This window comes from Cricetulus griseus, chromosome 2 (genome assembly GCF_003668045.3).
Source record: "Cricetulus griseus strain 17A/GY chromosome 2, alternate assembly CriGri-PICRH-1.0, whole genome shotgun sequence".
Lineage (NCBI taxonomy): Eukaryota > Metazoa > Chordata > Mammalia > Rodentia > Cricetidae > Cricetulus > Cricetulus griseus.
The window spans coordinates 31,214,272-31,241,061 of NC_048595.1; the positions used below are offsets into that span (position 1 = coordinate 31,214,272).

Genomic DNA, 26,790 nt, shown 5'->3' on the forward strand with positions numbered 1-26,790 from the left:
GAAGGAGAATGAAAGAATGACGGAGAAGCGGCTTCCCCAGGAAGACCCGCCGGGCCACCCGGCCCGGGAGCCCCGAGCAGGCGCCGGTGGCTCCGCTGGGCACCGCCCCTGGGTCTGGCAGTCACCGGCGGCTTCCGGCTTCCGGGATCGCGCGGCACCCGGGAGGGCGGAGCTACGGGCCGGGCGCCGGCGCTGGCGGCGTGGGGTGGGCGGGTCCCGGGTGGAGGCGCGGGCCGCGGCCGGGCCTGAGGGGCGGGGTGAGACAGTCGCGCTGTGGCATCCGAACCGCAGCCAGCGCCGGGCGTCGGGCGTCCTCGGCTGGGGCAGGAGGTGCTCGGGCAGGACGCCCGTCAGCGCCGAGCCTCGCTCCCGGGTGCAGCGGGTGAGAAGCGGGAGAAGCCAGTGTCAGTCCCGAGGCCGACGGTGCCCTGCGTCCCCACAGAAGCAGCTTCGGTGCGCGTTAGGCGCCGCGGGGAACGGATCCGCGCCACCCGGGGCTGCTCCAGAGAGCCTCCGGTGAGTAAGAGCAGGTCGGGGTGGCTGGCTCCGAGGATGGGTTCCAGCAAGCTTCTGTGATTGTCAGCGTTTTCGGAAGCAACAGTCGAAAGTTTCTGCACTTAGTACCCAGACTTTTTACATAGTCCGGGCTGTTTCCACCAGCTCCGGTCTCTTTGGACACTCAGTAGTTCACCTTTTCTTCCCCTCCCCCAAACTTCAAAGAGCTGTCCCCCCCACACACACACACACATGGAGCTGCTTTTGGGCTCTCAGAGCCACTGGACCTGGTCCCCTGTAGTGATATATTGTTTATGATTTATTAAAGCTTGACTGAGGATTCAGAAAGCAAAGGTAGCCACAAGCCTTAGAAACCAGGCACATGCCTTTAATCCCAGCAGCCAGAAGTTAGGAGGTGGTGGTACACACCTTTAATCCTAGGACTCAGGATTAAGAGGTAGAGGATCTCTGTTGATTCCCAGGCCACCCAGGTCTCCACAAGAGTGAATCAGTCTGAAACAGAATGATAGCTCACACCTTTAATCCCAACACTAGGGAAGTGTATAATGCAGAATCAGGGTCTCAGAGAAGCATTCGTTCTCCAGGCACACTGAGGAGAGGCGGCAGCTCGAGACTTGGTGAACGGCCGTGAATGGATCAGCCCTTTCAGCCTGAGCTAGAGGTGCGAGCTAGTGGCCGGCTGCTTTGCTTTTTCTGATATTCAGCTTGAAGTTCCAACCCCAAAATCTGTCACTGGGTCTTTTATTTATTCGTGTTGCAGTCCCGGGTATGAGCAACTGCTCATCGGTGAATGGGCAATGCGCATGATGGGTTTGGGTTGTTTCCAGTTTTGCTGCTTCGGTCAGTTCTGAAGTGGTTCTGGTTGTACTTGAGATACCGTATTTCCTCCATTCGAGTTCCATGGGAGCAGGTACCCCTCTGTCAGTTTTAATTAGTTTTGAAACGAGGATTCTTTTCACCAGCTGCAGGGCGTCTTGGGTGAGTGATGATGTCTAATGCTTGCTCGAGCCCAAAATGCAGCTATGTGGATTGTTTTATCAGCCGAGATACTCAAGCTGAACTTTAAGTTCAGAATTCTAATTGTTTTTTAAAAATAACTTTAAAAGATGATGCCTTGGAACTGGCGAAGATGGCTCAGTCGGTAAAGGCTTTTGCCCTGAGTTCTATCCTGGTAGAAGGAGAAAACTGACTCTCAAAGGTTGTCATGTAATCTCCAACCCTCCCCCCCAATAAATAAGCACATATAAATTTTTTTAAAATTTAAGATAATGCTGTTGTACAGCTTTAAATGAAAAGGTTTAAATTATTAACTCAGAGATTGCTGTAGGTCTAACTCTGTCTCAACGCTGCATCCCTGTGCCGCACAGTTACTGTCCACATTTTATAGTTGGGGAGACTGAAGCTCTGCTTGAAAGGCTTTAGAGCTCTATACACAGCTCTCCGGGTTATGACATCAAAGATTCTTCCTGGACTCCAAACATGTAAGCAGGCAGAGGGAGTGTGCAGCTTACAAGGTAGGAAGTCAGGTCAGGGTGTGTGGACATTTGTTCATCTTTGTATCTGTGTGTTTGGAGTTGAAGGGTGCTTCTGTATCCAGGACACTCTTATTTCAGACTCAGTGCCAAATATTGTAGGCCTTTTTGTGGTTATAAATCCATTTCTGGCTCTTATGATAGGTGCTCTAGTCACACCTTTCCCTCCTTCCCTCCTTCCCTCCCTTCCTTTCTCCTTGTTTTGGGTTTTTCGAGACAGGGTTTGTTTCTCTGTGTAACAGCCCTGGCTGCCTTGGAACTCTCTGTAGACCAGGCTGGCCTCGGAATTCAAGGCCAGAGTTAACAATGTTTGCCAAAACTGCCCAGCTGGATGTTGCCTTTCTACCTTTTGATCCTCAAGTGTGCAAATGGGATTAGAGATGGCTCAGTAGGGAAGGGCACCCGCCAAGCCTTACAGCCTGAGTTCAATCCCTGTGACCCACGTGGTGGAAGGAGAAAATGGTCACAGTTGTCCTGTGACCTCCAACTGGGCACCCCTGTGGCAAAAGCACACAGACGCGTAAATGAATGAAGTTTTTTTTGTTTTTTGTTTGTTTGTTTGTTTTTTAGTATAGCCAGGTGTGGTGGTGCATGAACCTTTAATCCCAGTACTCAGGAGGCAGAGACAGATGGATCTCTGTGAGTTCAAGGCCCACCTGGTCTATAGAATGAGTTCCAGGACAGCCAGAGCTACCCTGTCTCAAAAACCAAAAAGAAAAGGAGAGAGAGAGAGAGAGAGAGAGAGAGAGAGAGAGAGAGAGAGAGAGAGAATACAAAGGACTGCCTCCCAAAGACACATGGCCTGTTTCCAGAGTTCTTCAGGTCACGATGGTATCTGGTGTTACAGGGTCTCAACAAACTGTGGGGGCCATCATGCCTCAGCAGCTTCTGATCACCCTGTCCAGTGAGGCCAGCACCTGGGTGAAGACCAAGGAGGGTGCATCCCCGAGGGAGGATGTGACGAAAATGCTTGAAGGAGAAGGTAAGAACAGACAGATGAAGGTGGGAGGGAAGGGGTAGTCTGTGAGGATGAGAAGGCCTGTGTGGGGTTCCTGCTTGGTTTTGGGGCCAAGGGAAATGCTAGGCTCCCCTCTAGCTCCTGGTGACTTTTACTATGCACCACTTACATTTCCATTCCCCACATACAATAGACAGCAGGAAGAATCTCTCCCCCACTCGATCTCTTCATTCATATCCATAATGCTTGGTATCCAGCCAAGTGTTTTGTTGTTTTTTGTTTGTTTGGGGGGGTGGTTTTTTAAAATCTTTCTTTCCTCGATTTTTTATTTAAATTAGAAACAATCTTGTCCCCTCTCCCTCCCATTCTCCCTTGCTCCCCCACCAACCCCCCCATCCCATCACCCTTCTGCTCCCCAGGGAGGGTGAGGCCTTCGATGGGGAATCATCAAAATCTGTCACATCATTTGGGACAGGGCCTAGGCCCTCCCCTGTGTGTCTAGGCTGAGAGAGTATCCCTCTATGAGGAATGGGCTCCCAAAATCCATTCATATACTAGGGATAAATACTGGTCTACTACCAGAGGCCCCATAGACTGCCCAGGCCTCCTAACTGACACCCCTTGGTTTTTTGTTTTTAATGTCCTAGCTGAGGGATTGTTACTAAGCATCTTAATAGATGAAAAAAAAAAGAGTAATTACCTCTCTTTGTTGTTGGTAGTGGTGTTTTGTCAGTGTCTTATGTGTGGGACAGCCTGGCCTCCAATTTGCTATATAGCAGAGGCTGATCTTGAACTCTGAACCCTACTTCCTGAGTGTAGGGATTAGAAGTGTGTGCCACCTCTAATTATTCATGCCTGGCATGAATAACTTTCTTGAATGCTTATTATTAATTAGTGAGGTGGATACATAGAGATAAAAATAATAGCAGATAGCCTTTAAAAAGTTCTTTGTCAGACAATGGCCAGGAAGCCATCTTCTGATTGCATGTGCTAAGACATTTCCCTGCTTAGGGACCAGGGCAGTGGTGGCACACACCTTTAATCCCATCACTCAGGGGGCAGAGACAGTTGGATCTCTGTGAGGTCCAGGCCAGCCTAGTCTTTAGAGTAAGTACCAGGACAGGCTCCAAAGCTACGGAGAAACCCTTTCTCAAAAAAAAAAAGGAGATACTGCTGAATCAGGTCTAGAAGAGTGTCTTATTGTTTGTTTTGGTTTGGTTTTTTGTTTTTGTTTTTTGCTTTGGGGAAAGGATAGAAAAATTTGTACCTTTAGGAGTAGGTCACACAGAGTATAGTGTGGAATGTTCAGCCTAATCAAAGGTTAAGAACGTGGTGCCAAGCTGAGCGTGTGATTGAGGCCAGCCTGAGTAACAGAGTGAGGCCCTCTCTAAAAAGAAAACCAAGCCCAATGTGGTGTGGAAAGCTTAAGCCTCAGTGCTCAGGAGGCAGAGGCAGGCGGGCTTCTGAGTTTCAGGCCAGCGAAGGCTACATGCTGTTTGTGAGTATGTGGGGAAGGAGCCCCTGTCAGTGGGGAGGATGGCAGTTTTTCTATCTGGTGATGTGGGAAGATACACACCTCATGGTTTTTCTTCTTCTACAGCTCCAATATCCCATGATACTGATGGGAGTCAACGAGAACGTTTATCACAAGGTGTGACCCCTAGCATCCTTGCAACAGAATCACAGGTGTGTTGGAGTTTCCTCTCATTTTCTTGACATTCCTTCTTAGTTTTTAGGGATATAAACTGCCTTTTTGAGAAGTGGAAGTAGGTTGAGACCAATAATTCAGTCTGGGGAGTTACATACAAGTTACTGATATATAAAAAATTAGACGTCTGTGGTGGCAGTGTCCATTTTTACAGTGTCTTCAGAAATCAACATTGTCCTAATTTCAGGGTAGAAAGCAAAGAAAAGCAATTCTGTTCTCACCCCAGCTCCAAACTGACAGAATGTCTTGGCATCTAAGATAAACATCAGTAAAATAATCAGTAGAGTGAAGAGAGGGCTTGTTGGACAGGAGTGCTTGCTGCACACTGGTGAAGACCTGAGTTCAGATCCCAGCCTTGGCATAACAATCTGGGTGTGCTTGTAACCCCAGTGCTGTGGGGGGTAGAGATCAGGGGATCCCTGGGGCTTGCTATTTGCCAGCCCAGCTGAGTAAACACAAGCTTGAGGTTGGAATACGGCTAAGAGTAATGGAGGACACCCAATGCCTCCTCATGTTCTACCTGGGCAAACGCAGATGCACACTCTGCACATATGTATAACACACACACACACACACACACACACACACACACACACACACACACGATTAGAAAAGCAGCTTCTAACAGCCATTCTGATATGTTCTAATAGCCATCAAATATGTAAGTGAGAATTTCATTCCAAGGTTCTTAATGATCCATGTACATGACTGTGGCCATTATTGGTGTAGCATTAAAAACAGCCACAGGAAAGGTGAATAGAAAAAAAAAAATGGTCAGGCTACGCAGCCCTTTTACAAGTGGGTAGAAAACAAGAGAATCCAGAACCCTTTAGGGAATTGTGTCAGAAGTAGCTCATCACTGCCTGGTAGAAATTTGGTGGAGACAGAAGGAAATTCTAGAATAGGTACAAAGAAATATTTACAAGGGCTGGAGAGATGGCTCAGTGTTCAAGAGCACTTGCTGCTCATACAGAGGACCCAGGCTTGATTCTCAGTACCCACATCACCTGGATCCTAACCTCCTGTAACTTCAGCTCCAGGGGATCCAACACCACCTCCGGCCTAATGGGCACTAGCATGTACATGGTATACTTACATACACTCAGATACACACACACACACACACACACACACACACACACACACACACACACACACACAGCACACACACACACACACACACACACACACACACACACACACACACACACACACACACACACACACACACACGGCAATAAATCTTAAAAAAAAAAAACCAGAAATAATTACTGGAAGATTATTGAAACTGGAGGGATGTCTCAGTGATTAAGAACATGTACTGCTCTTGCAGAGGACTTGAGTTTGAGCCTCACATTAATGTTGGGCCCCTCAAGATTGCCTGTAAGCTGGGCATGGTGGTGCATGCCTTAATCCCAGCACTCAGGAGGCAGAAGCAGGTGGATCTGAGTCTGAGGCCAACCTGGTCTACAGAGCAAGTTCCAGAAAAAGCTCCAAAGCTACAGAGAAACCTTGTCTGACACCACCCCACAAAAAAGTTTATTTCTTGACTTTTTTCTTTTTAAGTTTTAAAAGGTGGATTTTGTAGTTGTGAAGCATTAGCTTAAACCACATATAGCATGATTCAAACCTTCCTGCATGTTTTTAGTTTTCTTTTTGAGACAGGGTCTCATGTAGCCCAGGCTGGCCTTAAACTCATTATGTAGACTTCTTTATGTATCTAAGGATGACCTTTATTTTGACACTCCTGCCTCCAGCTCCCAAGCCCTAGGGTTCTAGGTGTGTGCTGTCACTCAGTTTATACAGATCTGAGAATTGAACCCAGGGCTTCTCGAATGCCAGGCAAGTGTTTCATCGGCTGAGCTATTGGCCAGCCCCTTCCTTGATGCATTTTTATTTACTGGCCCATCAGAAGATATTAAGTCGGTCAGTTTGGGGTTTTGTTTTGTTTTGCTTTGCTTTGCTTTTTTGTCTGTCCATCTCTAATTCTGACAGTTTTGTTTATTAGTAATTAGAATTTATTTGGAAGAAAGTAGGTTCTGTTGAAGTTTGGGTGTGAGGGCAATCAGTTTTGCTTCCTTTTAAGTTTTCTCTGATCAGAAACACACTGTCTTTTCTGTTGTATTTTGAGACAGGGTCTCTGTACACAGCCCTGGCTGTTGTAGAACTAACTCTGTAGACCAGGCTAGCCTCAAACTCACAGAGATTGCCTGCCTCTGCCTCCTGAGTGCTAGGATTAAAGGTGTGCACAACCATGCCTGGCCTTAGGCTGTCCCCTTAAACAGACCTTCTTAGCATTATGAAATAACACACTGATTTACAACCATCCCAACCCAAACCTACTCAGTCTTGTGTGAAGTGTCATTCTTCTAAACCAGTAGTTGTCAGCCCTTCAGTCCACTTCCTCATGTTGTGGTGACCACCAACCCTAAAATTATTTTTGTTGCTACTTCATACCTGTAATTATGCTACTGTTAGAATCATAATGTAAATATCTGATATGCGACCCTCTTGAAAGGGTCGAGACCCATAGGTTCGAACCACTGTTTTAGAGTCTAGCAATGTGCCTTTGCCTGCAGTCCATTTTGATTAACTTGGCTTTCTGCTTTTTCCACTATTGTTTGTATAGAGCCACTTGCCTATACAAACGCTGAGCCTCTGACTACAGTGTGACCTTACATATTTAGTCCACTTACACAGTTTGTCATTGATGTGGTTGTGTATTTTGTTCTTTGTCCTATATGTGTTTGTTACTTTGTTCATCTTCTATTACCTTCTTTGGGATCGAATACTTTTTCATTGTTCCATTTTTGTATTATAATGACTTTTGGCTACTTTTTTAAAAAGTCCCATGGAGATGCATTCCTGGAAACTCAGCTAGCCTGACCTTGTTTTTATCAGTTCAGTCAGCCTTAAATGACAGTGATATTTGCTGCTCTTGCAAAAGATCTGGGTTCATTCCCCAGCACCCACAGCGTGGCTCATAATTATCTGTAACTCCAGTTCCTGGGATCCAGGGCTCTCTCTTCTGACCTCCTAGTGCACCAGGCACACATGTGGTACACATATATACACATGCATGTAGGCAAAAGACTCATACACAGAAATAAATCTTAGAAAACAAGAACAAAACAAACAGGAGACTTTGAGATTCCGTCTCACTGCAGTCAGAATGGCTGTCATCAAGGAAAGAGGCAACAAATGCCGGTGAGGATGTGGGCAAAGATGCCCTTGCTCACCGATTGAGGGCTGTGAATGAGTACAGCTGTTACAGAAGTCAGTGTGGAGGGTCCTCAAACAGTCAATGCAATACTTCCATATGACTGCATTATACCCCTCCTGGGGACATACCCAGAGGACTCTGCTCCACCACAGAGACACCTGCACAGCCATGCTTATTGCTGCTGCATTGTTCATGGCAGCAAGAAAATGGAACCAGCCTAACTGCCCTTCAGCCTGTGAATGGATGATGCAAACTCGGTGTGACACGGTGGGACTGCATTGAGCTGTGAAGAAAAATGAAGTCATGAAATTTTCAGGAAAATAGATGGATCTGGGGATTGCACAAAGTCAGGGGACCCAGACTCAGACAAATACCACGTTGCCTCTCACGCGTGGATCCTAACTTACAGTGTCCACATGCCTGTGTGTAGGGAGGAGGTGTGGGAAGGAGATGAGAGGGGCAAAGAGGTGTGAAATGGGAGGGGGCAATGACACCAGGGTGACTTGAAAGTGGGAAGAGGACTGTTGGTGGACGTGTGTAAGGGAACACGTGGGCTTCAGGGGCATGAGGGAGAAGAAGGTTGGAGAGTCAACAGAAAACAAATTTTGTTTTAAAATGTCACAGTGAAACCTAATACTGTGTATGCTAATTTAAACTTTTTTCAAGAAAAATAGAGGAATGCATAAGTACTAGGGACGGTGAGTGCTAAGACCTCCTTCCTTGCCCCACTTACCTGCTCTCATCTCTTTCTTCTCCCTTGTCACAAAGCCGCCTCACCCATGCTGCTCTTGTTTCTCAGTCTGAGGCCTTTTGGCCCATTCTAGAGTACTCTTCCCTCAGATTCCCACATGACTCTCCCACTGAATCGGTGCCTCCTGCGAAACAATACCTTCACTGCTTTCATTGCACCCCAAAGAAAAGATCACCTCGACTCTCGCTAGCTTTTTCAGATTTTTTTTCTGTCCCATATACTTAGTACTCTTTAGCAGTCTCTAGAAAATCTAGAGCAGCTGCTCCTGGGGAAACTGGTGTGGGTTCTCTCTGAACTTAGGATACTGCTGGAGGTCCTTAGGGTTTGACTGGTTTGGACTGACTCACACTGCCTGTTTGATATTCTAGGAATCATTGACTTTCAAAGATGTAGCTGTGGACTTATCCCCGGAGGAGTGGGGACAGCTGACTCCTGCATACCGGGATTTGTATCGGGAGGTGATGCTTGAGAACTACAGAAACCTGGTGTCAGTGGGTAAGGACCAACCAGCCATTCTCCTTTCCTTTCTGTCGATGTGAGAAAATCCCCCCACAAAAAGCAAAGGTTTATTTGTCTCATAGTTTTAACTCCATTTTGGGGAAGCTGAGGCAAGAACTTAAACATCACATCTACAATAAAGAGCAAAGGCTAGAATACATCTGTGTTTGCTTGCTTGCTCTCAGCCAGCTTTCTCTACTCTGACATAGTCCAAATCCCCAGACCGGGGAATGGTGCCACCCACAGTGGAGGTCTTCACTCATTAAGACAGCTTTCCACACCAACTTGATCTAAGCAGTTCAATTAAGAATCTTCTCAGGAAATTCACAAAGGATCCATAAAACAAGCTTTAAAAATTACACATAAAAAAAAGCATCTTCTCAGGTGGTTAAAGGTTGTGTCAAGTTGACAATTAAAAATTAACTATCATGCCAGCTGGCCCCCACAAACTTGCCCATTATAAGAGAGCCACTGCTGCTAAACTGTTGTCATGGGTTCACAGGGTTTTGACTGTGGGTTCTGTACTAGAGATCTGTTGTTCCTTTGAAGACCATGCCAGGGTGTATCTGATGACTTCTTTAAGGGACAGCGTTATTTGGTAGAGCTAGAAAAGAGAGCTGTGACCCTGTTGGTTACCAACCTGACTAGCAAACGCTGGACCTGAGCTCTGGGGCAGTTCTCAAACAGCAGCATCAACATAATTCTTCTCTAACTCTGTGAGCAGGATACCAACTTTCCAAGCCTAGTGTGATCTCCCAGTTGGAGAAAGGAGAAGGACCATGGATGGCAGAGAGTCAAGGCCCAGAGGACCCCATGATCGGTGAGACCAGGGTAGATGAGCCCTGTGGGTAGGTAGGCCAGAGTGCTCGGGGTCTTCCTAGGTTGTGGGGAAGGCTCGGGGCACTGGCAGGACCTGCACTTGGTCTCATTTCATCCCTTCCCCATCGCTCCTTTCATCTCCAAGTCCTTGTGGGAGTCTCTGCAGTTAGAAGGGAGAGAAGTCTTGCCCGAGTTAGAGTTGAATCTGATGCCCTCACAGAACAGCAAAGTTGCTGACATGATGTGTCATAGACATTTGCTGTCTCTCTAAAATGGTCTTTTTTCAGTGCCACATTACATTACACAGTTTATTTTCTCTTTCCTACTATTACTTTATGGCCTCGACTTCAGTTTCTCCTTTCAACTCACGTCTCTAATTTTCTTCAAAACAACTTCATAAAAAGTCTTGCAAGAGGGCTGGCCAGGTAGCTCAGCAGGTCCTTGCTGCCACAACTAAAACCCTGAATGTGAGCCCTGGAAACCACAATGTGAAAGGGGACAACTGACTTCCTGAACATTATCCTCTGACCTCTGTCCACATGTGTGCACACACAACCATAATAAAAAACTTTTCTCTTGCCGGGCATTGGTGGCACATGCCTTTAATTCCAGTACTCGGGAGGCAGAGGCAGGCAGATCTCTGTGAGTTCGAGGCCAGCCTGGTCTCCAGAGCGAGTGCCAGGATAAGCTCCAAAGCTACATAGAGAAACCCTGTCTCGAATAACCAAAAAATACAAATAAAAATAGATGCAAACAACCTATTCATTGTTTTTAATTTATTATTTTTGAGATAGGGTCTCATGTATCTCAAGGTCTTGAAATTCTGATCTTCTTGCTTCCACTTCTCAAGTGATGGGATTGCAGGCATATGCTATCTCAGCTAGTTTTTGTTGTAACCCAGGCTTTCATGTAAACTAGGCAAGTACTGCCAACTGAACAGCCCCATTCTCTGTTTCTTAATTGCACTTCTTATTGCCAGGCCAGGCTGTATAACTATACCTAAATACAGTAAAAATCCCATACTGCTTTCTCTACTGTTATTTAAATTTCTGTTCTATAACAATTACAGTGGTTGCTTTTTTAAAAGATTTATTTATTCATTTATTTCATGTATATGAGTGCTCTGTCTTCATACACACCAGAAGGAATCTGATCCCATTACAGATGGTTGTGAACCACCATGTGGGTGCTGGGAATTGAACTCAGGACCTCTGGAAGAGCAGCCAGTGCTCTTAACACTGAGCCATCTCTCCAGCCCCAGTTGTTAATTTTTTTCCCAAAGGTTAATGAGTTATTCACATTCCTTTTTTCTTTCATGTCTTTCAGGTGTGAAGAATAAACTACAAACCAAGGAGTCAACTGCAGAGAATGACATTCCCCCTAAGTTCGGTCATGGCATCATGGTGGAAAGGCTCACAGAGGACGATGTCACTTGTTCTACATTGAAGAAAGCCTCCAGCTACAGTGGTACACTAGAAAGGCACCAGGGAATCCGTGGAAAAGGTGGGAGGCAAGCTGTTTTGACTCACAAAAAGGGATGCCAAGAAGCAAACAAATTTGGGGAAAACCTTGAGGGTTCCAATGTTATTTTAGAACAGAAGCACCATAAATACAACCTGGGTAAGAGGAGAAACAAATATAAGTTAGATTCAACTGATGATCCAATGAGCTGCCTAGGAGCCAGAATGTATGGATGTAATATATGTGAAAAAATGTTCAAACAACCCATTCACCTTACAGAGCACATGAGAATTCACACCGGTGAGAAACCCTTCAGATGTCAGGAATGTGGAAGGGCCTTTAGTCAGAGCGCATCGCTAAATACACACCAGAGAATCCACACTGGCGAGAAACCCTTTGAATGTGAGGAGTGCGGCAAAGCCTTCCGGCATCGCTCATCGCTCAACCAGCATCATAGAATTCACACTGGAGAGAAACCATTCGTCTGTGACAAATGTCAGAAAGCCTTCAGCCAGAACATCAGCTTGGTCCAACATTTGAGGACACATTCTGGAGAGAAACCGTTTAGCTGCAACGAGTGTGGGAAAACTTTCCGGCAGATTAGACACCTTAGTGAGCACGTAAGAATTCACACTGGGGAGAAGCCCTATGCCTGCACTTCGTGCTGTAAAACGTTTAGTCACAGAGCATATCTCACACATCACCAGCGGATCCACACCGGCGAGAGGCCCTACAAATGTAAGGAATGTGGGAAAGCCTTTAGGCAGAGGATACACCTTAGCAACCATAAAACTGTTCATACGGGAGTGAAAGCATATGAGTGTAACCGGTGTGGGAAAGCCTACCGGCACGATTCATCCTTTAAGAAACACCAGAGACATCACACTGGCGAAAAACCTTATGAATGTAATGAATGTGGAAAGTCCTTCAGCTATAACTCGTCCCTGAGCAGACACTATAAAATACACAAGAGGAACTCTTCTCCAGATAATGTTTAAAAAATGATACAGGACATGAGAACAAAAGGCAAATTGGTGAGTCTAAGCTTTAAAATTTCAGGACTCAAATTTGAGAAACTGATAAGAACAGTGAGAACTTTTAATTTTGCCAGTAGCATACACAAACACTACATTGATTACTATTGTCTGACACTTTTGCAAAATGATAAATTCAGCATTATGAAAAATTCACAATTATTTTTTCTCATTTCATGATAGATTAATAAATTATTTCTTGATGGACTCATTGGTCTACAGATTGGTATTTGGGAACTACCTGGGTTGGGGAGGCGGCTCAGCAGGTACACGCACTTGCCACTAAGCATGGTAACCTACCTGATTTTGATCCTTGGGATCCATGTGGTGGGAGAGAACTGTCTTCCACACGCTGTCCTCTGATCTCCATGTGTGCTAATGCACACACATTAATTTTAAAATATTGCCCATGTCCTTTTACTCCAGTCACAGTTTTGAGTATCTTTTCTCCACAAACTTTTTTTTTTTTTTTTTTTTGGTTGTTTGAGACAGAGTTTCCCTGTGGCTTTGGAGCCTGTCCTGGAACTAGCTGTTGTAGACGAGGCTGCTCTCAACCTCACAGAGATCCACCTGCCTCTGCCTCCCGAGTGCTGGGATTAAAGGCGTGCGCCACCAATGCCCAGCTCTCCAAACTTCTTACACCAGCTTTTTAAAGCACCTGCGCTCCTTTGAAGAATTTATTGATTTACAATACTGAATTAAGTCTAGGGCATCATGCATGATTGGCAAGTGCTACCACTAAGCAACATTTTTTTGAGACAAGTCTTTCTTTCCTGAGGCTGGCCTCAAACTTACTATGTAGTTAAGAATGGCCTTGAACTTATGATCCTCTTGCCTCTGTCTCTCAAGGTCAGGGATTACAAATGTGGGGTACCACACATTGTTTATGCGGTGCTGGGGGCTGAACTCAGAGCTTTGTGTGTATGCCTGACAAGTAAGTGCCTTGCCAACTAAGCTACATCCTCAGTCCTTTAGTTTTTTTTTTAAGGTTTATTTATTTATTGTGTATATAGTGTTCTGCCTGCATGTATGTCTGCAGGCCCAAAGTGGGCACCAGATCTCATCTCATTATGTAGATAGTTGTGAGCCACCATGTGGTTGCTGGGAATTGAACTCTGGACCTCTGGAAGAACAGTTAGTGCTCTTAACCTCTGAGCTATCTCCAGCCCCTTTTTTTCTTTTGTTAAGTTCTAAGTTGCTTCTACCTCAGCATTCTGAGTAGCTGAGGTCACAGGCTCATGCCACTTGAGGTTCAGCTCAAACATCTGCTGAGTATAGCAGTTTTCCTCAGGGGGTCTTTTGTTATGTTTGCAGAGATGTCCAAACTTGACATTGCAACATGAAATTCATACTCAAGGACTCTGCATATGGGGCTGGAGAGATGGCTTAGCCATTAAGAGTTTATACTGCTGTTGCAGAGGACCCAAGTTTGGCTTCCAGCCTTCACCTCAGGTCACTCAGAACTGCATGTAACTCCAATTCCAAGGGTATCTAATATCTAATACCTCTAGCTTTTGTAAGAAGTGCATTTAAATTCCCAAACCCAGACTCAGAAATCCACACCTGCACTCGTGCATGTGCACACACTCGGACTCACACACACACACACACACACACACACACACACACACACACACACACACAGAGTTAAAGAACCTTGCAGTTAAGCTTGGAAGATCTCAAACTAACTAGTTTTGTGTTGAGCTTAATTCTTTTTTAAAAAATTTGAATTAGAAACAATCTTATTTTACATATCAATCCCAGTTCTCTCTTCCTCCCATTCCCCCCTTGTCTGCCCCCCTCCACACACCTCACATGGGTGAGGCATTCCATGGGGGACCATCAAAGTGTCACATCATTTGGGGCAGGGCCTAGGCCCTCCTCCATGTGTCTAGGCTGAGACAGTATCCCTCTATGGGGAATGGGCTCCCAATGCCCATTCGTGCACTGATCCACTACCAGAGGCCCCATAGACCACACAGTCCTCCTAACTGACACCCACGTTCAGGGGGCCTGGTTCAGTCCTATTCTGGTTTCCCAGCTGTCAGTCTAGGGTCCATGAGCTCCCCCTTGAGCTTAATTCTTAACTATTCTGAAGTGAGTATCGCCCCTAAGTTGCAAGTTGGACTCCGTTGCTAGAGCCTGCCCTTTGTCTGGGCCTGTTACCAGTACCTGCTTGGTTACTCTTTACCACACAGTCCCTTCTCCCACTGCTGATGACAGACGTTTCTTCTCCGTGACTCTTAGCATCCTCTTCCATGGCCATACACTTGGTCTAATTGATCTTACCACCATTTTACACTTCTTCAATTCCCATCTCCATTTTGTGCCCCAAAATATGTTCAGTGTGGATACTGATTATTCTATAATTGCTTCAAACTCTACATGTTGAAACCTTTTACTGCCTTTTCAGTAAAGTCTTCATTCCTTAACTCAGAAAGTTGTACCACCATCAATCCAACTATCCAGCCGAAACTTTGTTCTTCTCACCCATTGCATCCCCCAGTTAGTCACAGAGTACTGTTCTGGGACAGCCTCAGTTTACCTACTCTCTAGGTCAGGGTCAGCCTTCAAGTTCTTAGCACTTCCTGTTTCATCATCAGTCCATCTTCCTCGAGCACAGCAGTATTCAATCTGTGGGTTGCGACCCTTCGGTAGGGGTCGAATGACTCTTTCACAGGGACCACGTATCAGATATCCTGCATGGTAGGATTCAAAACAGTAGCAAAATTACAGTCATGAAGTAGCCACAAAAATCATTTTATGGTCGGGGGTCACCACAACATGAGGAACTGTATTAAAGGGTCACAGCGTTAGGAAAGTTAAGAACCATTGCTCTAGCAAATCTATACTGCGTATGCTGCTACAGTGACACTGAAATACACATCCAACCATTGCTTAACCCCCCCCAGTTGCTTATAATTAAGTGAAGAAAAAGTTCATCTTATCTAAATGTAGAACTATTGGTACCATTTCTATCCAAACATACTCCACATATACAAAGTCATATTACTGGATTTTCTTAGGGCCTAATGCTGAGCTCTGGTAGCATTAACAGGCCAAGCTCAGCCACTCGCTTTCCATATTCCCTTAACGAAAGAAGCAGAGAAATGGGATTCACGCAATGAGGCTACTTTGGAGAGAGGAACAAACAGAAGTCTAACGATTCCCAAGACCATCTTTGAGGTCCTAACATGTGGTTTAGGTTTATCTATTTTTGGTTTTTGGAGACACGGTTTCTCTGTGTAGCCCTGGCTGTCCTGGAGCTTACCCTGTAGACCAGGCTGGGCTTGAACTCAGAGACCACCTGCCTCCTGAGTGCTAGTATTAAAGGTTGTGCACCACTGCCTGGCTGAAATTTAGGTTTAAACAGAGGCCAAGAGGGACGCACAACTAAGCTGTCCTGGTAAAGGGATGGTCCTGCCCATTGTCTCGGCTGCGTTTCCTGCAGAGTGGTCTAACAAGTCGTAAGGAGCACGTGAAGTCTCTCCTGAGAGACAAGTCCTCGGACGCACAGAGCTTCAGCATTCCCTCTCCTCCAGCATGTGATTCCAGGAAATTAATCTCTCTGGATCCACGGCTTCAACAGTGCCAAAGAAAGAGGCACAAAACTGTGCCTCTTTTATCTTTGCCCCACCACATTGAGTGTAGTGTTTTGGTGCTTTTAGTCCCCATCTGTGCAATTTCCTTTTTTTTTTTTTTCTGCCCAAGTTCTTTGTTTGGTATCTGTTTGTCCTTCCACGGATCAGAGAATATATATATATATATATATATATATATATATATATATTATATATATCCATCCATCCTGCTTGGGCATTGGTGACAAACGCCTTTAATCCCAGCACTCGGGAGGCAGAGGCAGGTGATCTCTGAGTTTTCGTCCAGCTTGGTCTACAGAGTGAGTTCCAGGGCAGGCTCCAAAGCTACAGAGAAACCCTGTCTCAAAATAATAATAATAATAAGTACTTTTGGGGCTGGAGAGATGGCTCAGTTGTTAAGAGCATTGGCTGCTCTTCCCAAGGACCCAGGTTCAATTCCCAGCACCCACATGGCAGCTCACAACTGTCTATAACTCGTTCCAGGGGATCCAATACCCTCTGTGGTGATATTTAAATTCAAACAAAAAGCAAACCTGTGTTTCTGGTGAACCCTTGAATTCTTGACTGAATTTACTGCATGAACCAAACAGCCAGGCCTTACCCTTTTGGAGTTTAGACTCAAGTCTAAAATCCCAGTGGTGAGATTTTAGGTGTGGGTTACCATGGGCTGGAAAGTATTTCTCAAAAATAGAAACAACTGAGGCTGGAGATATGGCTAAGAGCACTAGCTGCTCTTGAAAAGGACCTGAGTTTGTTTCTGGCTCTCAAACCTTCTCTAACTCTAGTTCCGGGAGATCCGACCCCCTTTTCTGGCTTCTATGCACACCATGCAGGCACGTGGTGCATATAACGGCAGGCAAAACATCCATATACATAAACCAGACATTAGAAAAAAAAACTTAAGAAAGACTCTGGGCATAGGAGCACAATTCCTGTAATCCCAGCACGGGAAAAGCAGAGTATCCCAAATGGAGGCCAAGAAAGGATGAAGGAAACCAAGGGGCACTGACAAGAGGAGCGCCAGCGTCTGTGAAACTTGGGTTCCTAATTCTTCTTATGCTGGGAAAGCTGGTGCCAAATGCTAAGATCCGGATCCGGGGCCCAAGGGTGTCAGAAGCCAGCTCTGCTGGCGACAGCCAGCGAGGTGACGACCGAGACCTTCCTCTCGTCGGGCTGGTGGTCGCAAGAGACTCGGACAGTGACAACTAGATGCCTCCAGGCTAAAAGGCATCAAATACTACAGTATGTGCAACCGCATCAGGGTTTAGAAGCCCGCTCAACCCCTAGTCTCGCGAGTTCGGGGGCGGGGTTTCCGGAAAGGGGCGGTCCTCGAGCTGCTCCCAGGAGCTCGGTGACCGTGGTCCATCGCCGAGGGGGCAGTTCTCTCGGAGGTTCCCGTTCGATGCGTTTAGATCCTGGACCGATCCGGGTCCTGGCGCTTGGACTCAGTACACTTGAGGGTGCGTGTGGCACACCAGGAGGACGGGGCCCGGGGGCTGAGTGCAAAGCACAGGCCTGCCCGCGTGGAAGGCCTGGAGGCCGCGGCAGCCCCCGGAACCCATCAGCCAGGCACGGCCTGCGACCTCGGGCTGCAGCCGGGAACCGGGAGGGCGGAACTGAGCGCCCAGCTCGGGGATTGCATCAAGTAGCCCTTCTGGGGCATGAGGCGTTATGGAGCCCTTGCCCTGGAGAGGCGGGTGCAGGGAGGAGTTACGATAGACAGCAGTGCCTGCAGTGTAACACCGTGATACGAGGGCGTGGTCAGGGGAAAAGTTCACTTTTGATGCAAGGGCCCGAGCGAGCGCCTACTCATCTTCACTAGCTTTGCCATTTTAACTCAACGCCCTTCCCTGACGAGGGAAAGCAGCTAAGGCCCAGGTGAGTATGAGATCCTGTTCTCCCAAAGTTGCCATTTTTCAGAGCGAATAAGATATACATAGACCAATCCATTCATTTGAAAGGGGAAGGAAAGCCACATTTATGTGGGCTGTGTTTTAGCTGAGCAAACATAGGATTAGCCTACCAATTCTGCATTTTACAGATGTGCCGGTAGCATCAGAATTTTTTTTTAATGTGCCTAGGATTATTCAAGAAACAAGTAGAGTACTAGTAAATTCTACTGGATTTTTCAGGATTTGTTCACATATTAAATATTTAATGTCGATATTCATAGATACTTACGTATCTTTAAAAGAAGTAAAAAGTAAACCAGGTAGTGGTGGTACATGCTGTTAATCTCAAGAAGACAGGCAGGAGGATTCCTGAGTTTGAAGTCAACCTGTTCCACAGAGCGAGTTCCAGGACAGCCAGGACTACAAACCCCGTCTCAACTTCCCCCCAAAAGTCAGAAGTCTTAAAAAGAAAGTCTATAAAATGAGGCATTTGATGGATGCTATAATAGCTTTATAATAAATCTGTGGTATATCTGAAAATGCATCTAGGCATCAGATGATGTTGATAGGTCATCATTAGTCAGCCGTACACTGTGTCTATTCTTTTCTGAACTTTTTTTTTTTTTTTTTAGCAGCATAAGAATGTCTAGCCTAGCTGGGTGGTGGTGGTACACGCCATTAATCCCAGCACTAAGGAGACAGAGGCAGGTGGATCTCTGTGAATTTGCAGCCAGCCTAGTCTACACTGAGTTCCAGAACAGCCAGGGCTACACAGACAGCAGCCATGTCTTGTCTGGGGAGGAGGGTGATGCCTAGGCTGTGTGGCTGAGTATAAATTGTACATCAGTGTGAATTGTCTTCTTTTAAGTGAAGGTGAAGCTCACGTCTGTCTCATGGTACTCATTTTTGTATTCTTAATTGTGCTAATAGGCCTTTTTCATCATAAGCTAATTTCTTACTGAGAGGGGAAAGAATATTAGTGGCAAGCACCAGTGTAGTGTTTAACACACATATGTATAAAGAAGATTATTTATAAAGTCATCAGGGTAATTTTTTATGTGTGTGTTTTCTTTTTTGCTGTTGTTTTCAGATATTGTCTAATGTAGCCCAAGCAGGACTCAAACACAGCTTGGCTATGTAGCTGTGAGACCTTGAACTCTGATGCCTCCTTCTTCCATCTCCCAAGTGCTGGGAGTATGGGCATGAGTAAGGATGAGATAAAATTCACCAAGAGGTTTTCTTCATCGTTAATATCTCAAGACCTATAGTCATTAAAGGTAGTGAAATAATACTCCAAATCTATAAAGTTTCAAAGTAAAATAGGGAAACCTCAATGAAATCTAGGCCAAGAAAAGTAAGTTTTGCCTAAACTCATCCAGGATATGTTAGCAGCAGATCCATGAATTAAACTAAAATAGTTCTACTCTCAGCGGCACCTCAATTAACTTGTGCAATGACCAGGACCCTCTCTGTAGCAGTGAAAACAAAAAATAGACTGGGTAGATAGATGGTAAATACAAAGAGTCATTTTATAAAGTGTACCGGTGTGTAACTCTTTGTAACTAATGGGCATCTTAGGGCTGGGGGTGTAGTTTAGTAGTACAGCACTTGCCTAGCATAAGGCCCTGATTCAGTTTCCAGTGCTGCAAGGAAGGAATGAATCAGTCAGCTGGTATGATTCTGTTAGTCTCATGGGAATTTGCAAGTCTTTGACAATGTTTGGTACCATTATCTAGGTCCCTCCTCATTCAACCTAGAACATACCATGGCTGAGACTGGGGAAGAGGAGACAGCATCAGCAGAAGCTTCAGGGTTCTCAGACTTGAGTGACTCGGAGTTGGTCGAGTTTCTGGACCTGGAAGAAGCCAAAGAATCAACTGCTTCACTTAGCAAGCCTGGCCCTTCTTCTGAACTCCCTGGGAAGGATGGCAAACCTGGAAGCTTGCAGAACTGGAAAAATGGATCAGATGTCTTGTCGCCCATGGAGAGATTCCATTTGAAATATTTATATGTCACTGACCTGTGTACTCAGAACTGGTGTGAATTGCAAATGGTGTATGGAAAGGAACTTCCTGGGTCTTTGACACCTGAGAAGGCAGCCGTTTTGGACACTGGTGCTAGCATCCACCTAGCAAAAGAACTAGAACTTCATGACCTTGTGACTGTCCCCATCACCACTAAAGAAGATGCCTGGGCAATTAAGTTTCTGAACATACTATCAATGATTCCTACCCTACAGTCAGAAGGGCGCATCAGAGAGTTTCCTGTGTTTGGGGAAGTAGAGGGCATATTTCTTGTTGGAGTGATTGATGAGTTGCACTACACATCCAAGGGGGAGCTGGAGCTCGCCGAACTCAAGACACGAAGGCGCCCAGTGCTCCCTCTGTCAGCTCAGAAAAAGAAAGACTATTTCCAAGTTAGTCTATATAAATATATCTTTGATGCCATGGTACAAGGGAAAGTGACTCCTGCAAGCCTAATCCATCATACAAAATTGTGTCTAGACAAGCCACTGGGACCTTCAGTGCTGAGGCATGCCCGACAAGGAGGCTTCTCTGTGAAATCTTTGAGCGACCTCATGGAACTGGTTTTCTTGTCTCTTACGCTGTCTGATCTCCCAGCTATTGATACCCTAAAACTCGAGTATATCCATCAAGAGACCGCCTCTGTATTGGGCACAGAGATTGTAGCGTTTGAAGAGAAAGAAGTGAAGAGCAAGGTGCAGCATTATGTGGCCTACTGGACGGGCCACCGAGATCCCCAAGGTGTTGATGTAGAAGAGGCATGGAAATGTCGGACCTGTGACTATGCAGACATCTGCGAATGGAGGAGGGGCTGTGGAGCGCCCAGCTCGACACTGGAGCCCAAAGACAGACAACTGAAATAAATGGAAGTTACACTGAGAAATGTTGATCATTTCTGTTCTTAATATACCTATATAAAAGGATCTGTCTCTCAGCTTGGCTTTCATGGATCAGGAATGAATGGAGAGATTTGGGGTTGGAGCTTCGAGATGAAATGGAAAGAAGAGAGATGTACACCATATCTGCAGCAAAAGGAGACCTCAGTAATCACTGTTTTCTCAAGGAAATCATTTGGGTTCTGATGTTTTTTATTTTTGATGATTTTTTTTTTACATTTTTCATAATAAAAATGAAGTGCTGTCTAGAATTGTCGAATTGATTCTGATGTTTGTGAGTTTGCTGATCTCAGTCCTTTAAAGATGACCACTATACTATACATAATTGTATAGTTTCACAATCCTTTAAGTTCGTGCATAAACATTTTAGAGACAGAGCTAATAGAATAAGCAGACCAAGAATTTAAAGTAACTATAATAAATATTCTCAAAGAGATGATGCAAGAAGTCATAGTAGTAAAAATATTAGATGAAAATTTTATATGAAATAACAGTATTCACACATTATACAATCCATCAATACCACTCCTGTGCATATGTCAAGGGAAATTCATATGGCTGCAACAGGAAATGTGAAAAAATATACTTCCACAAATACAAAACCCTAGAAACTATCCCGATGTCCACCATCAGGTGAGTGAAGTGATCTAACAACCAACAATATGCGTGAATCTTAGCAACACAGTGGGTGAAAGGGTTTGTCCAAGAAGATCACGTGCAACAGGACATCCTTTTTCATGAAGTAGAAAACACACATTGTAAGGAAAATGTAATGGGAGAGTTAGATTATAGCTTGTCTTATTAAGACACTTGTCACTCCAGGATGCCAGATGTCACAGTCTGAAGGCATGAGATCGCATCCCCTCCTAGAGTTGACAGGCCACTGCTGGAAGGATTAAAACACAGGTTGGGGTGAGGAGAGCAAACCCTAGCTGGACAACTAGCTATGCTTTCCCTGACTTTAAATTATGCTCTGGCTCCAGATGAATTCAAACTACATAGTTTTCATAGCAAAGACATATGTTACTTTATAGCCTTCACCCACTAGGAAAATGGTATAAATATAAGCTCTGCCTTTGTCCCCCAGAAATGCACACCCACCCTCCTTCCTGTCAGCTGACACTGAAATTCCCCTGGTGGCCAAAATAAACCTGCTTTCACCTGGAATTTGCCTATCCCTTGTCTATAGAACCAGCTCTTTTCTCCAAGATGCCTTGGACACCATTTGTTTATTTAATGGACACATTTTCGGTGCACCAGAAAGCAGGGGAACCCTCAAACATAACCAGAGAAGCAGGAGAAACAAACTGGATGGCTGTCACCTGGAAATTGAGGACATGATAGTGACAATGTTGGAGAATTTGTAAAGGTTGATGGAGGGTGGGGGTGGGGGAATGTGAGGTGTGAGCTCAATTCCTCATACCTACATAGCAGAAAGAACCAAGTGTTCTCTTGATCTACACACATAGTAGATAAATGTAATTTTTTTTTTAAAAAAAAAAAGATTGATGCTGGGCGTTGGTGGCAAATGCCTTCAATCCCAGCACTCAGGAGGCAGAGGCGGGCAGATCTCTGTGAGTTTGAGACCAGCCTGGACTACAGAGTGAGTTCCAGGACAGGTTCCAAAGCCACAGAGAAACCCTGTCTCAAAAAACCAAAAAAAAAAAAAAAAATTAACTATTACAGTAGGAGATAAAATAGGTAACCTTGGAGTTGGAGAGATGGTTCATTTGGTCATGCTATGGAGCATGAGAACCTGAGTTCAAGCCCGAGTTTATTTAAAAGCGAGTGCAATGGATTGGAGACTGACTAGTACTGAACCGGTAGAGACAGGCAGATCCCTGAAGCTTATTGTTCTAGCCTAATTATCAAATTTCAGGTTCATCAAGAGACCCTGTCTCAAAAAATAAAGGAGAGAGCAATAGAGAAAGATACCAGATATTAACCTCTGGCCTCCTCACACTGGTGCACCTATGGGTGGGTGGGTGTATGTACGTATGTATGTATGAATGTGTATGTTACATGTATACACAGAAACAATAGATTACCTCTAGAGACCCTTTTGAGCTACACATACTTGGATACTGGAAAAGTATGATAACTCTTCCCACCTACTGAGTAATACTAATGTCCCAGGCACTGTGCTAAGCACTGTGTATCAGTTATCCACAGTGTAGAACCTGAGGCTTAAAAGGGTTAAATTACTCCTCCAAGCTCCTGGTGTTTGAAAGTAGTAGATTCCAGCCCACAGACATCTGGTAGCAATGCTTATGCTCTTAAGCATTGTGCTCTAGTTTCTCTGACTATGACTAAGTCTTTGGGGCTCTATAGATCATGATGACACCAGAAGAGCTTGACATTTCTGACTTACCCTTACCTTGATCTATGAAGATACACTGAGGATGGGACCGATGTCTAAACATAAAAAAGTTCATTTATGTTTCATGTCTACTTACACAGGTAACCTGAATTGTTTTGGGTGTGTTTGTTTATTTATTTTTTTGTTTTTAAGACAGAGTTTCACTATGGAGTGGTAGCTGGCTTGGAGCTCACTATACAGACCAGGTTGGCCTTGAACTCAATAGAGCTCCACCTGCCTCTGCCTCCCCTAGTGCTGGGATTAAAGACACATACCACCACATTCTGCTCTAATGAGAGAATTCTTGATTCAAGCATGTTCAGCTGTTTGACATTGCAATATGGCATTGCCATGCACAATCACACTTGAGAACTGCACAATCAACATACAAAAATCTTTTTAAAAGATATATATATATATATATATATATATATATATATAGAGAGAGAGAGAGAGAGAGAGAGAGAGTGCTCTGTCTGCATGTTGTCCTGCATGCCAAAAGAGGGCACCAGCTCTCATTATAGATGTTTGTGAGCCATCATGTGGTTGCTGAACTCGGGACCTCTGGAAGAGCAGCTGGTATTCTTCACCACTGAACCATCTCTCCAGGCCCAAGTTACGAAAACCTTGAATAACAGATCTCATAACAGTTTAAGTAAGTTTGAGTTTGTTTTTGGTTGTATTCACAACTATCTGTAGGTACGTGCAGCCCTTGGGCAGCAGGTGGGACAGACCCAAACATATACAATATCTTATTTTACTATTATTTTGTGCATGCCACAGCATGGCTGTGGAGGTCAAAACAGCTTTGTGGAGTCAGTTCTCTCCTTCAATGTTTATGTGTGTCCTGGAAATTGGATTTAGGTTGTCAGGTTTGCATGATAAGAGCACTTACCCATTGAACTATCTTGCCAGCTTGATCTACAACATTTTAGATAATACTTAGTATTCTGACCTTAGACTAAATTGTTTTAAAAAATCCTTGAACTAGGGATATGGCTTAGTGGGGAAAATGCTTGCTGTGTAATTGTGAGGACCTGATTTTGAATCCCCAGAATCCATGTAAATACAGGTGCAGTAGTGCATATCTTTAACCAGTGCTACCAATGAGATGGGAGGTGTGACAGAGAATCCATGGACACTGGTGGGCCAGCTAGCCTGGCATACACAGTGGTAGACAAGAACTCCTGTCTCAAAAAAAAAAAAAAAAAAGGTAAAATGTGAAGCCAGAAACATGACATTGTCCTCTGGCCTGCACACACATCGTGTGTTCACCTGTGCTTACACACTTAAGGCACACACATACACACACACACACCATGCACACACACACACACACACACACACGCACACGCACACGCACATGCACATGCACACGCACACGCACGCAAAATAAAAACAACCTATTAATGGACACTTCAGTTGTTGATGCTGTTTCCAGTCAGACGTGGTGGCACAGGAGGCCTCAGGAGGCCGAGGCAAGGAGTGGACTGGAAAATTTTGAAAACCGTGTCAGTCATCGTGGTGGTTTGAAAGAAAATGGCCCCCAAAGGGAGTGACACTATTAGTAAGTGTGGCTTTGTTGGAGGAAGTGTGTCTCCGTGGAGGTGGGCTTTAAGGTCTCACATATGCTCGAGATACTGCCCAGTGTGATAGACCACTTCCTGTTGCCTTACAACATGTAGAACTCTCTGCTACCTCTCCAGCACCATGTCTGCCTGCACCCCGTCATGTCCCACTATGATGACAATGGACTAAATCTCTGAACTGTAAGCCATCACAATCAAACGTTTTCCTTTATAAGAGTTGCTGTGATCATGATGTTTCTTCACAATAGAAACACTAAAGCAGAAGTAATAATGTGAGGACGTTTTCAAGCTGTGTTGTGCAGGGGCTTAAAACAATAATGTTGAGGGTCAAACCCAAAGGTAACCCAGTACTTCATCACCAGGCTATACCTGCAGCCTTGGAAAGCATTCCTTTCGCCTCAATCCCCCTCCTTGTTTAAAACAATAACTGGTTTACCATTTGTTTACCGTGTGCCATTTATTATTTTAATTCTTTTTGGGTTATCTTTTCATTTGGTTCTTTTGAGATGCAGTCTCACTACGTAGTTCAGGTTGTCCTGGAACTTGCTATGTAGCCCAGGTTGGCCTCACATTTATAATTCTTCTGCCTCGGCAGTCCTAGGATTACAAGCGTATTCTCAGCTTACTCAAGTTTAAGTCTCATAGATATCCTATGCTGTGTGTACTACAAGTGTCACCATTTTTCAGCTAACAAAACTGAGGTACAGAGTATTCAAGTAAGTTTCCCAGGGTGACATTACCAGGAAGACAGCTTGCAGCCTGATAAGCTGCTGTCAGAGCCCAGATATGTGGGAGTGCTGGGGTGTGCACACATGCAAGCCTGCCTTGGCACACATGTGGTGGTCAGAAGACAATCGGTGAGTCACATCTACATGTGGGTTTTGGAGATTGAACTTGGGCCATCAGGCCCCTTGCCAGCCTCAAATTGATCTAGATGATTGTCTTAGGGTTTTTATTGCTGTGAGGGGACGCCATGACCACAGCAACTCTTATAAAGAAACATCTGATTGGGCTGGCTGGCTTACAGTTTCAGAGCTCAGTCCATCATCATCATGACAGGGAGCATGGGGGCACACAGTCAGACATGGTGCTGGAGCTGACCAGAAGGCAGCAGGTAGTCAGCTGACTGTCACACTGAAGGAAGCTTGAGAAAAAGACATCAAAACTGGTCCCCACAGTGACATACTTCCTCCAACAAGGCTACACCTCCTAATAGTGACTGTCCCTTTGGGGGCCATTTTCTTTCAAACCACCACAATGACTGACACGGTTTTCTATATTTTTCCAGGCCACTTCTTATCTCAGCCTCCTGTGCCACCATGTCTAACTTTTAAAATCAATTGCTCCATTATTCTTTGTCTTAGTTAGGGCCTCTATTACTGAGATAAAACACCATGACCAAAAGCAACTTGGGGAGGAAATTATTTATTTCATTTTATAGCTTGTAGTTCATCATCCAAGGAAGTAAGGGCAGGAACTCAAAGCACAAACCTGGAGACTGGAACTGAAGCAGAGGCCATAGAGGGGTGCTACTTACTGGTTTGCTTCTCAAGGCTTGCTCAGCCTGCTTTCTTATAACCCAAGACACCTCTCCAGGGATGACACAGCCCACAGTGAGCTGGACACTTCCACATCAATCATCAATTAAGAAAATGCACTACAGGCTACATGCAGAGTTTGAGACCTGTTAGAGCTGTAAGAGACAAAAAATGACACAAAAACCTATGAAATAGTTATGCCATTTGTTTTGTTTTTTTCTTTTGTTTTGTTTTTCGAGACAGGGTTTCTCTGTGTAGCTTTGGAGCCTATCCTGGCACTCGCTCTGAAGACCAGGCTGCCCTCGAACTCACAGAGATCCACCTGCCTCTGCCTCCCGAGTGCTGGGATTAAAGGCGTGAGCCACCAACGCCCAGCTTAGTTATGCCATT

At 45.0% G+C, this 26,790-nt stretch overlaps 2 protein-coding genes across 6 annotated transcripts; both read left to right on the plus strand.

Moving 5' to 3' along the window:
- The first annotated feature begins 239 nt into the window (after window positions 1-239).
- Window positions 240-12,707, plus strand: LOC100756827 (zinc finger protein 69 homolog). 5 transcript variants are annotated; one of them, XM_027399153.2, is made up of 7 exons: window positions 240-516; window positions 1,101-1,177; window positions 2,896-3,030; window positions 4,607-4,692; window positions 9,057-9,183; window positions 9,911-10,006; window positions 11,332-12,707. In XM_027399153.2, exons 3-7 carry the CDS (start codon window positions 2,922-2,924, stop codon window positions 12,462-12,464), a joined length of 1,551 nt encoding a protein of 516 aa, XP_027254954.1. In that variant the 5' UTR covers window positions 240-516; window positions 1,101-1,177; window positions 2,896-2,921; the 3' UTR covers window positions 12,465-12,707. The 5 variants fall into 5 exon arrangements, with proteins under 5 accessions (XP_027254954.1, XP_027254957.1, XP_027254955.1 ...); XM_027399156.2 differs by lacking the exon at window positions 1,101-1,177 and having other exon boundaries at window positions 11,332-11,515; window positions 11,746-11,921; XM_027399154.2 differs by lacking the exon at window positions 1,101-1,177 and having other exon boundaries at window positions 241-516; window positions 11,332-11,508; window positions 11,746-12,707.
- Window positions 12,708-17,471: 4,764 nt separating this feature from the next.
- Exo5 (exonuclease 5) lies at window positions 17,472-21,165 on the plus strand. Its single transcript, XM_027399151.2, has 2 exons — window positions 17,472-17,980; window positions 19,731-21,165. Exon 2 carries the CDS (start codon window positions 19,760-19,762, stop codon window positions 20,879-20,881), a length of 1,122 nt encoding a protein of 373 aa, XP_027254952.1. The 5' UTR covers window positions 17,472-17,980; window positions 19,731-19,759; the 3' UTR covers window positions 20,882-21,165.
- The last annotated feature ends 5,625 nt before the right edge of the window (window positions 21,166-26,790 follow it).